Source organism: Vicugna pacos, chromosome 4 (genome assembly GCF_048564905.1).
Source record: "Vicugna pacos chromosome 4, VicPac4, whole genome shotgun sequence".
Classification (NCBI taxonomy): Eukaryota; Metazoa; Chordata; class Mammalia; order Artiodactyla; family Camelidae; genus Vicugna; species Vicugna pacos.
In genome coordinates, this window is record NC_132990.1 from 62,247,009 (window position 1) to 62,259,020 (window position 12,012).

At 50.6% G+C, this 12,012-nt stretch overlaps 2 protein-coding genes across 6 annotated transcripts in view; both read right to left on the reverse strand.

Annotated features, from left to right (window-relative positions):
* AKNA (AT-hook transcription factor) overlaps nucleotides 1-4,834 on the reverse strand; it is a 53,133-nt gene extending 48,299 nt beyond the window's left edge. Inside the window, exon 1 of the mRNA XM_031677452.2 lies at nucleotides 4,803-4,834. The gene's annotated coding sequence lies outside the window, so the exon portion shown is untranslated. The remainder of the gene's footprint in view (nucleotides 1-4,802) is intronic.
* A 3,836-nt stretch (nucleotides 4,835-8,670) lies between these two features.
* Nucleotides 8,671-12,012, reverse strand: part of WHRN (whirlin) — an 80,488-nt gene continuing 77,146 nt past the window's right edge. For 4 of the 5 annotated variants that reach the window (XM_015245379.3, XM_072959988.1, XM_072959991.1 and 1 more), the window contains 3 exons: nucleotides 10,501-10,682; nucleotides 9,875-9,997; nucleotides 8,671-9,588 (listed from right to left, as the gene is read on the reverse strand). In XM_015245379.3, coding sequence (XP_015100865.2) covers nucleotides 9,406-9,588; nucleotides 9,875-9,997; nucleotides 10,501-10,682 — 488 coding nt within the window. In that variant the 3' untranslated portion in view covers nucleotides 8,671-9,405. The remainder of the gene's footprint in view (nucleotides 9,589-9,874; nucleotides 9,998-10,500; nucleotides 10,683-12,012) is intronic. The other variant, XM_072959990.1, reaches the window with a different exon arrangement.

Consider the following 12,012-nt stretch of genomic DNA (forward strand, 5'->3'; position numbering starts at 1 on the left):
TTCCATGGATTAGGATCTCATTATTTAATCTTCATGCCAATCTGAGGAGGTGGGGATTATTATGCCCATTTCACAGGAGAGCATGCCGGGTTTGAATCAAGCCGTCTGAATCCAGAGACTACAATCTTAGTCACTTTGCGACTGAACCTTAACAGTAGGTGAAAAGGTTGGAAACAACCTCAGTGTCCAACAATGGGGCATCATTAACGTAAATTATGATACTTCCACTCAAAGGAATATAATGCAGCTATTAACAGTTGAATTGTAGAAGAATATGAAGTGATGGGAAAGAACTGTGATACGTTACGTGAACAAGTCAGTTATAAACTAATATATATCTAGTTTCAGTCCATTAAAGAAAAATACAGTAAAATACAGAGGAAGGGAAGGGAAGGAGGGAGGAAGGGAGGGAAAAAGAGGGGTACTCCAAAATGTTCACAATTATCCCTATTAGGTTAACAAACCAAGGCGAGTTTACTCTTTTTCCTTATGTGTACTTTCTAAAAATAACAGTTGCTTTAAAAATAAGAGTAAAACGGGGTAGTGGGTATAGCTCAAGTGGCAGAGCGCATGCTTAGTATGCACCAGGTCCAGGGTTCAATCCCCAGTACCTCCTCTAAAAAGATAAATAAATAAACCTAATTACCTCCCACCCACTCCCCCAAAATAAGAGTAAAACGAACATTAAAAAACAAAGCCAAACAAACAAAAGCCACCACCGTACACTGTATAGGGCTCCATTCTGGTGAGAGCGCGGACACAGCCCTCCTTGGTTTCTCCAGCTATGAAAGCTGGGAATAGTGGTTGGGCCCTTTGAGGGTCTTCGCAGCTCTGACATTCTGTGACATTCAGGACCCCCATCCCACACTTTCTCTCTTCCTCTTTTTAGACTCTGACACCATGTGCTTTTTCACAAGGAACATACAGCCATTACACAACATGTAGGATTATGTGCAGATCACAAAAAGGAAAGCAAGCAATCCCAGCTTTAGCCACTCTCAACGTCTTGGGACACAGCATGTGTTGTCTGATTGGAGCCTCATAATCAGGCATTTAACAGATAAGGGAAGGCCCAGAGAGGTTACACAACTTGCCCAAAGTCACCCAGCACATCAGGGGCAGAGTTGGATATGCACCCACAAGTAAAGTATTACCCTCTAAATGAATCCTTGACTTTGGGGGAGCTGAATGCCCCCTGGACCTCGAGGTCCCTCCCAGTCCTTGATCCTTGGCTGCAGTCTCAAGACTCCAAGAAGATTCATAGCTGGGCATCCAAATCTGGCTTTGATCACTGGCCCCTCCCCCATAGATTAGGCCCAGCTCAGGGTGCAGGGTAGTGGGAATGCTAGCAAGGATCTTGGGGGCTGGCACAAGACTTCCCCTAGGAAAGGGGATCTCTCTCTGCAGCTGAGCTGGAGTTCGGCTGACACTTGGGAAGGATGATCAGAGCCAAGATGGGATGGAAGGCTGGAATGGAGGAGGGACTGAGAAATTTAAAATGTGAAGGTTTGGGGGCAGAGATGCCTGGGTCTAAATCTGGTAGTTCTGAACTTAGATATGTTTCCAAACCTCCCTGATATCCTCATCTACAGACTGCAGGTAACCCTGTCCTCAGGGACATGGCTGTAAGGTAACAAGACTATTTGCTGGGCTTAGCTCACAGGAGGTGCTCAGAAAACCAGGGGTGCTGTTAGCTTCCTCCTGGTCCCCTGGTCAACTAGTGCCTCTTCCCAGAGCCCCCACCCCAACTCACTCTCCAATCTCTTCAGCACATGCTGCTGGATAAATCTTCTTAGAGCATCATTCTGGCCAAGCCTTTCCCTGCTTAAAGACCATCAGTGGCTGCTGTCCCTTTCAGGTTAAAAGCCAGACATTTTGGCCTGGAATTCAGGCTCAGAATGACCTGTTCCCAAGTCAGAGGGCAGCTACATTGCATCACTCACATCACAGACTAGGAGCCTCATCTTATAAAAGCTTCCTTCCAAAATCCCACACTTTACAGGAGCTGTAGTGGGGCATAAGTCTTCTGGCCTGGCTTTCCTGGGGTTTCCTACATCACCAGGAACCCTCCAACTTCTGACTGCCATGGAAAGCAAGGCTTGTCTTCCAGCACCGAACAGCCTTCACATGCAGCTCTCATGAAAGAAAGAAAGAAGGAAGGAAGGAAGGAAGGAAGGAAGGAAGAAAGAAAGAAAGAAAAGGAAGAAAGAAAGAAAGAAAGAAAGAAAGAAAGAAAGAAAGAAAGAAAGAAAGAAAGAAAGAAAGAAAGAAAGAAAGAAAGAAAGAAAGAAAAGGAAGAAAGAAAGAAAGAAAGAGAGAAAGAAAGAAAGGAAGAAAGGAAGAAAGAAAGAAAGAAAGAAAGAGAGAAAGAAAGAAAGGAAGAAAGGAAGAAAGGAAGGAAGGAAGGAAGGAAGGAAGGAAGGAAGGAAGGAAGAAAGGAAGGAAGGAAGGAAGAAAGGAAGAAAGAAAGAGAAGAAAAGCCCAGAATTGAGGCATTTATTAATTTCCATAGTATAAATACCCTTACTATGGTCAATTTCAAGCTACCAACATGGTATCACTGAACACAGCACTGGGAAGAGATCCACACAGTCAGCTCTCAGATGACACACCCCTGCAACATCCCAAAGTAAGGACTGACTAACCCCAGTGAAGAGCTGTGTGACCTCAGGTTAGCAACTTAACCTCTCTGAATCTCAGGCTTCTCATTTGTAAAATGAAAACAATAGCACCCATCTTATGGGGACAATGTGAACGCTAAGTGATTTAGGCAATCAACAACAATATACTGAGCCCTACTACATGTAGGGCTCTGTCCTGGGCACAGGGAGGGTGACTGGTGACAAGATGGACAAGAGCTCCTGCCCTCCCAGAGCTCACTCACTGCAGGAAAACCCTTGGCACAGTGGCTGGAATATAGCATTCCATAACATTAGCTATTTTTATCAATAGTATTATTATTGTTATTCCTTCTTTTCTCTGGACCTCAGTTTCCTTCTCTCCAAACTTAGAATGTGGATTGAACAGAACTTTCTATGATGCCACCTCACTTGAGCCTTAAAAATGGCATTACCATTCCCATTTTACAGAGGGGAAAAGTGAGTGCTCAGAACTGAAGCCAGACTGAGGATTCAATCCAAGTTCTTTTAATTCCCAGCCTCCAGATCTGCCCCACCTCCCAGGACTGAGGAAACATAAAAAGGACCTGGAATTCAGCTGGTGATACAGCCAGATGCTTAAAAAAAAAATACTCTTTCTTATCTACCTCATAGGGGTAAATTGAAATGCCCTCAGTGTGCACTAGTTTCCAAAATACCCTCTCAGCATGACAGCCGCAATGCCGGGGCCATTCCCAGTCTCTCTGGAAACCCTGGCACCTCTAGTGGACTCTCCAGGCTGATGGGAGCTGATGAAACCCCCTTGCAAGAAACAGCCCAAACCACGTTTCAAATGCAAACTGCTGGACTTTGGGAGACAAAGGCCTCACAAGGGCACCTTCTCCCTCTTTCCGATGAGCTGAGACTGCCCCTGGGAATAAATCCAAATAGTCTCCCAAAGACCCCGGGGTCCACCCTCTATTGGTAAGTAACAGAGTTAGGCACCCTCAAATGGATAGGCAGAAATTCTGTTTCTTGACAAAACAAAGCCAATAGCCAAAAAATTAAACCCACCAACTCCAGAGGAGGTGCACGGAAATGTCTACTGGGAAGTCCCTGTATGGATCTAACCTCAGTCCTTCGTGCTTTAGTTTCACTCATTTCTTCTCTTTCTGTTCTAGAGGACAGGAACAATGTCTCTTTTCACTGCAGCTTGTCTCAGCCTCTCTTCTCAGCTCCAAAGAGCTCAGGTTTGTTATCAGCAACTTTCCTTTCCAACTTTTTTACTTAGAAGCAGAAGCTTTTGAAACATAGGTAATAATCCACTCCAACTTGTCATTTCTTTTAACAAAAGCCAGAGAAAAGGAGTAGGGAAGAGTCTCTTCCAAGGTCGCGCAGCCAGAAGGCTCTGGCTCTACCTGTGCCAGAGCCACCACACTAGGGAGAGGCCAGCCCTGTGCGAGCCCCATTCTGCGCTCTTGGGCAAGTCTCAGCCCCTCTTTGGGCCTCAGTCTCCCCATCGGTGTACCAAGAGAGGTTGGCCTTATTCCTGCAGTCCGTTCCAGTTCCTACCACTGTCAGAGCTGCCCACCCTCATGCTGGCCCTTGTTCTACCTCCCTACCCCTGCCGAAAAGAGGAAAAGAAACTTGCGTTAGGCGTCCGGGGAGGGCGCGTGGCTCCGAGTTGTCAGGCTGCGCAGGTTGTTGCCGGGTGAGCGAGTATCACACAAATCCCAGGACAGAGAAGTCCCACCTCCCCAGTAACCACAGTTACCCGGGCCACACCTCCAACCCAAACACTGCCAGAGGCCCCGCCAAGGACCACCCCCGATTCCCTCGGGACCCCTCCCCTCCCTGTGACCAGCCCCAGCTGGAGACAGAGAGAGAAAGCCAACGCCCCCATTGCACGGAGATGGAGACTGAGGCCAGAGAGTGGGGACTGCGCAATCCCGAAACCGACGGGGTTTGGACTCAGATCCTGATAGCCCCTCCAGGGCTCCCTCCCATTCCTGGAGCAGCTATCAGTCTCCTTCCCGTGCGCAGGGGTTTCCACGTGGGAGAGGCCGAAAGCAGCGCGGTAACTGTGGATCTGAGCCCATCCACTCTGTCCTCTCTCCCTTCCCATTCCCCCGACGGAGAAACTGAGACCCGGCGAGGGGCCAGGACCCGCCCCAGACCCACCGCGAGCCCCTCCCTGCCTCTCACCTGCTGGCCGCGGCGGGGCGCGGGTGGTTTCCTGGAGTTGAGCGGCAAACAAAGGCCTCCAATCCCGGCGCGGGGCGGGGCGGCGACATTTTGCATAATCTCGGAGGCCGGCCTGTGACGGCCGGGGCGCGGCCCCGGGAGGCGGAGCCTCTGGAAGCCCCACCAATCGCAGAGAGGCGGCATCTTACGGCCCGCCCCTAGGGGTTCCGACGCTGCTCCAGGACAGAAAAATCTCAAATCTGGGAGATTGCGTGTCTTTCTGGAACCCGCCCAACTGCAGCCCGAGAGACTGAGGCCTGGAGTTAAGACATTTGTGTAGGGTCGCACAGAGCCACGCTGAGGAAGAAATCACAAACTCTGATAGCTGAAACGACTGCTTCGTAACAGTAAACTTTTCTTGAGCACTTATTATGTGTCAGCCACTGTTGTATACTTTTTACTCTACTCGATCCTCTCTGTCAGGTAAGTAGGTAATATCATTACCCTCTAAGTGTATTCTACTCCGAACCATCATTAGATAAGCGCGGAAAAGCAGGCCTGGAGAGAGATAAGAACTTCCTCAAGGTCCTGCAGTGAGAACAGGACAGAAAAAATCCGTTGTTCACTGAAACACGGTGAGGGATGGCAGCGTAAGGTGTCAAACTGGCCTAGGCTCTCGCCCCAGTTCTGCCACTGGCTGCCAATGAACCTCCGGTAAATGAGATTCTTAATTCTCGCCTCACAGGGTTGCTGACGGGGCTAAATAAATACATAAACATTGTACAAGGCCTATAAAAAATAAATTAATGACACTAACTTAAAGGGCTCCTCCACCAATCCTGTTTCACAGACGGGTGTAATAGGCCCAGAGACAGGAAGTGACTTGCCCAAGGTCTGGCATCCAGCTGTGTAGTCATGTTGCAGCCCAATTCTCTTTCCTCTTGGCAGAAAGCTCTTCCCAGTTCCCCAGGTTGCCAGTGACTCCTTACACTCATGACTAATGGTAATCACAGTAGCAGCTTCTAGTCACTAAAATCTTCCTCTGTGCCAGGGGCAAACATTTTTGCTACTCCTTACAATATCTCACAAGTTAGGTTAGTATTATACTCCCCATTTAAAGATGAGAAAATTGACCCTCAGAGAGGTTAAGTGACTTACCCAAGATCACACAGCCAGGAAGTGGTGAAGGTAAAATTTGATTCAAAGTGTCAAACTCTGTGGTGTGGGAATCTGAGCTGTGCCTTGTTCTCTGTCCTTGTGATTCTCACAGTGGGCTACTCCACCCACCTCTCACCCTGCTTTCTCCAAAGCAGAGAAGATGCCAGGTGATTTAAAGGTCAGCTTCGCACTTGCTTCGGCAGGCCCTGGCTCAAACCAAAAATTTGCCCTCTTCTTGTCTTCTCCTTCATCTAACAGCAGGCCCTGAAACTGTACCTTCCCTCTCCAGCTCTGGCATTATGAGTAAAGATGTTAGGGCCACAGGTATATGTGGCCAGGTGGACTTCTGGCCCCTCCCTCTCCCAATATCCAAGCTGCCTTAGCTCATGCTATTGGGTCCCTTCAAAAGACATCAGGACACTTGCTTACCTTGGAGCTTCATGTTGTGTACCTCACGCAGCCGAGGGCCCAAATTTGTCCTCTACCGCTCACTAGCTATGCAATTTTGGGCAAGCAGCTTGGCCTTTCTAAGACCGCCTGCAAAGGAATGTTTTTAGGTTTAAAATTCCACTGGCGAGGGGGACCCTCACACCCAATGGTCTGCAACCCCAGAGTCAGGCCTAGAAATTTCAGAAGCAGCAGTTCCATAAACTCATTCTCGTCCTTTTTTTTTTTCAGAGTACAAACTTGGAACCGTGGGTAGCAGCTGCTGAGAGCTCCCAAACCCCTGGGGTTGGACTGGGTGGGGAGATGGCTGGTTCAGGACATGGGAAGTCATGACCTGCCCTGGAGTTCATAGAGCAGGTCAATAACTGGCCTGAAATTCACATAGCGAGTCAGTAATAGACAAAACCCTCTCAATTCAGAACAGATGCACAGGGACTTGGACCTGGAAGAGATGTGGTGTTTATAAGGCCAGAGGGCTCCTTCGTTCACCATCATCCTGACAACAATCATCTCCCTGGGGCTGACTCTGAGTCTGGTACTCTGAGCCCACACACAGCATCCCAGCCTCCATCAGAGGCAAGTAGCAGTATTACCATTGTATTTATTTCCTGTGGCTGCTGTAACAAATTACCACCAGTTCATGGTTTAAAACAACACTAATTTGTTCTTAAAAAGAGAGTTCAGAAGTCCAAAGTCAGTCTCACCTGGCTAACGTCAAGGTGTCAGTGAGGTCAGTTCCTTCTGCAAGCTCTCAGGGAGAATCCATTTCCTTGCCCTTTTCAGCTTCTACATGGCTGCCTATATTCCTGAATTTATGTTCCCTTCCTCCATCTTCGAAGTGCATCACTCCAACCTCTGTTTCCATCACCACAACACACCTTTTCCTCTCTTGTGTCAAATCTCCCTCTCACAAGGACCCTTGTGATTACATTGAGCCTACCCAGATAATCCAGGATAACCTTCCCATCTAAATGCCTTAATCACATCTCCCTTTACCACATAAGGTAACATTCACACATAACAGGATCGAGATACCTTTGGGGACTATTATTCAGTTTACCACACCCATTTTCTAGATAGAGAACTTGGGCTCAGAAAGGTGAAATCACTTGCCCGTGATCACACAGGATTTTGAGTGTAATGCCAGGAGATGTGGGGCCTGACAAAGCCCTCTTGCAACAAGGTAAGGGTTATTCCCCCCAGGGGTACAAGGCCTGGGGAAGGGCATACAGAGTCCCCTGGGAGGGGCAGGGGACTTTGGAGATACTAGTTGCTTCAGAGGTCAAGTGGCATCCAGGGCTCTGGCCTCAGGTGGTCTCCTTAAGCTGGGGAAAGGACAGGAGCAGCTAAGAGCAAGATCTGGTGAAAATCTGTGGAATCAACTGCGCCCCACCCACTTCTGGAAGAACCCTGAACACAGGGCTGGACAAAGCAGGACTTCTCAAACTCTTTTTGCCCCAGAGAAAGCCTGGGGATAAAGGAGCTGGGCACTAGGGCTGATAGTGGGGCTGTATAGCAGACCATTTTTTGCCCCCTTCCCCTTCCTGCCCGCTCCATGTGTTTTTACTTCTAATATCCACTGCCTGGGCTCCTGGACCAGCTTGGCCTGCACAGGTGGAGGGTGGGAAGTGACTGGGAATTCACTGCCTCTGCCCTCCCCTCCAGACCTTGTCCAAAGACTGACAACATGAAAGCCTTGTCCTTTTGCCCTGAGTGGGGACAACTCTACCCCAAACTTACACTCCAGTGTCTCTCATGGGATCAGGCTGCAGCTGCCCCGCAGGACTTTGCCTGAAATCGCATCCTGCTTTGTCTCCTTACCTCCCCTCCTGACTCCTCCACTGCTTCACTGGTCTCTCCCCAACACTTCCTTAATGAATCACCTGTACACACATCCTCAACTCAGAGTCAGCTTCTGGGACCAGCCCCAAGACAAGCCACCTTTCTGTATTTTCATTTGTGCACACTGTTCATTCTGCCCCATAACATATGTGGGCATTTTTAAATTATTCTGTGTTTTAGGCGTATAGCATTATAGTTTAACATTTAAAGTTACCTGTGCATTTTGATCTAAAAACATTATATGTAAATAGCCTTCAAGTAAGGTGCTCCAAGATGTGGATGCGGCTCAAGTGCCCCTGCACAGCCACTGTGTGACCCAGATTGAGCCGTAAGGGGCAGAGAAAGTGCAATGTTCGGGGGCCTCCATCTGTCCTACCCACCCATCTCTCCACAGCAAGCAAGTAAAACCCCAGCCGCGCAGGCCACATAGCACGCTGGATCCTAACCTTGTTCAGATCTCTTTATTGAAAAATTAAAGTCATAAGCTCTGTATATAAATACACTGAAGTCGCTGGTCACCTGCAAGGCAGCCTCTGGGATAGGCTAGGGGTACGGTAGAAAGCTGGCTGGGGTCTTGGGGGTCCCCAGGGGTGTGGGGAGGGAAATAAATAATAAATACCTTGGGGGATGAGGAGTTAGGAGGAACAGGGGTGTGAATGAGGGGTGCCTGATGCTTATTTGTGGCACTGAAGGTCCCGCAAGAGCCTCCCTGGCTGGGGGCCATGTCTATGGATTCTCATGTGACTTCACTCCAGACAAAGGCTTGGGCATCCGGGGATGGGCCAGCTCCTAGCTGGCTGGAGGGCAACAGTGCCTTCCATCCAACCCAGAGCCCTGGGAGGCCTCAGGTGGACGTGTCAAGATACAGGCACTCTGTGTCAAGTGCCGTGTCAAGACACAGGCATTCCCTTCCTTTCTTCCCTTTCCTAAACCCAGGCTTGTATTGAGCGCCTACTATGGCCTGGGTACAGCACCAGATCCTGACCTAACCTTCTGTTTGCCTGGCCTGGCTCTCTTCCCCTGGGTCTGGTCCAGTGGGCCATGAGGAGTAGGGGGATGTCTTCCTGCTACCCTGGCCATTCAGCACCTGCCCCTCAAGACGCTCAACAGTGCCAGGAGGGAGGAGGGACCAGGGCCAGGGGCTGGGCAGCAGTGGGAGGCCCTCGGGCCTCGGACCCTAGAGCATCACATTGAACTCGGTGACCAGAAAGTCGATGTAGTCACGTTCCTTGGTCTTGAAGGCCTCTGCGATGATGCGTGCGGCCTCCCGATGCTCCTTGCCCCGAAGCGTCACCCCGTTCACTTCCAGGATCACGTGGCCCACCTTGAGCTGCCCACAGTTGTGGGCTGAGCCGCCTCGCTGCAGGGGCAAGACACAGGCCATGGGCACATGGGGTGCCTGAGGGCTGGGCCAGCCTGGCCCTGACCATTCATCAAGTCATGCCCGCCACTGCCAACCAGATAGTTACAATCTGGGTGTCCACAACCCTGATGAGGAAAACTGAGAGAACAGTGAGAACAAAGGTAGTATGAGCCTGGGTCTGCCTTTGAGTGCTGGGTCACCTCTGGGTGTGGCAACCCCCTGGGCTGAGAGAGGGTCCTTCAGGGGCAGGGAGAGATGGTCAAGTGGGCCCCTGGGGACATACCTGAATGGTGACGATCCTAGGCAGGGGCTGGCGGGTGTTGGCGCCACCCTCGATGGCGATGCCCAGGGTGGCTGCACTTTTTTTCACGCGGATGAGGGTGGATGTGGGCTCCAGGAGTCCGGGCTGCAGGTGTGAGGAAGGAAACCAGTGACAGTCCTGACCTGCCGGCTGGACTGGTTACGACAGGCCTCTGGGCCAACAGGGCACAGACTCCAGCCCTGCGACAGGAGCCTGCAGTGTGCTAGCACTAAGCACAGCACTTGGTGTTCTAGCTCTCTAATTGCTACAAAAATCCCTGAAGTTTGGGAGGTTAAAGGGCTGGCCCAAAGCTGCCTGGTGGTGGCAGCAAGACTGCCTGCCCCGGCCACCATGTCAGAACTGAGCTTAAAGATCCCTGAGATCAACCTTCAGCGCTTGGCTTGTCACTGTCGGCGGCAAAGGAGGACTTAAACTGGAACTTCAGCCTCCAAATGTAGCATTCTTTCTGGACACTCACATCCCTCCAATGATGGGGGCTCACTTCCTGTGGTCACTTGTCAAGCCGAACTCTGGTCAAGACCTCCTTCCTGTTCTTCACCTGGGTTGGGTACTTCCCCCATCCTTTGTACCCCCTCCTCCTTGCTCACCGGTTTGGTGGCCCCCTCGGTGGTCCTCTCATTCCGAGGCATCTCCTTGCTGCTCCTGCTCCTGGTGGACGCCGTCTGTCTGCTTCGGCCTGGGGCACTGGCCTCTGCCTCACCAGCATCCACGCCACTGTCCTCACTCAGTGTCTGCCCGCTGTCCGAGAGCTGGGAGAGCGTGGAGGCTGCTGGGAGCGGGGAACAGGAGGAGAGTGGTAGTTTATACAACTGGGGTCGGGCCAGGCATCCTGGAGGAGCTGAGCTGCAGGCTGGAAGGCTGGGGGGATTTCCCTGGGCAGACTCTCTGCTACCTTTCCACCTACCGAGACCTGCCATCCAACCAGGCCTGGCCCCAAGGCTGCCACTTTCAGGATGTCTGCCTTGACTGCCTCTGGCTTAATGATTAAAACAGAGGTCAGAAGGCAAACTCAGCCCACAAATATGGGTTTGGCTTTGTTTTGTTTTTTAACTCTCACAGTGCTGTCAGTTTTTAACAATGGACCAACAAGTTCAAATTAGGACATTTCACATAAAAGTTAAATTTCTAGCTTCTCAAAAAGAAAAAAAGATCTGCTATATCTGGTCTGTACCCCTACTGACCCATGTGGCCTGAGCTGAGTGGTGAACACACACCCTCTGGTCTGCCATTCAAACCAAGCCGCTTCACTGCGTATGTAACGGCTTGATCCCTGAGTTTGAGACACTCTGGGGTCTGGCAAGTGGAGTGTGAATCCCCTCTGACCAGCTACACAATCCTGGGTGAGTTACACAGCCTCTCTGAGACTTCACGTTCTTGTTCTAACACAGAGGCAACAATGCCTACCCCACAGGGTTACCATAAAGACTAACGGTTATGACGTATGGGGTGAAGCAATCAAGAGAACAGGCTAATGCCAGACCGCTTGGCTCCATAGTTACTTTCTGTGTCTCAGTCTCTTCATCCGTAAAATGGGGATAATAACAGTACCAGCCTCACAGGGCTGTTGGGAAGATTAGATGCATTACTAACACAGGCAATGTCCTTAGAAGAGTGTTCCCGGCACAAAGATATGGCTGTATACCTGTTAGCATCTGTTATCATGTGTGTCCGGCTCAGTGCCAGGTCTGGAGTGATCCATCTATGATAGCTCCAGTTTCTCTCACCACATCCTGCCTGATCTCTGCCTAGCTGCCTTCCCTCAGTGAGCTACTCAATGCAGGGACCCCACATTCTGCATCCTGGTCTGCCCACTGCTTGGCATACAGCAGGTGCTCAGTTAACATCCCCTGACCTGGCCTGCCTGCCACCTTCTCTGGCCACAGCGGCCCCACGTGACATTTAGCCACAAGATGGCAGCAGAATCCAACCAACTGGACCCAACTCACTAATAGGAAGGAGGGGTTCCAGAGCCTGCAGGGGGCTCAGGCTTTCCAGAGTGGAAAGCAGGCTCTACCCTTCCCTCCAGCTGGACGTCCTCTGGATTCTCAGGGGCTGGAGCCTCAGGCTGTGCCCACCCCCCAACCTGGCGGTCTGAAAGG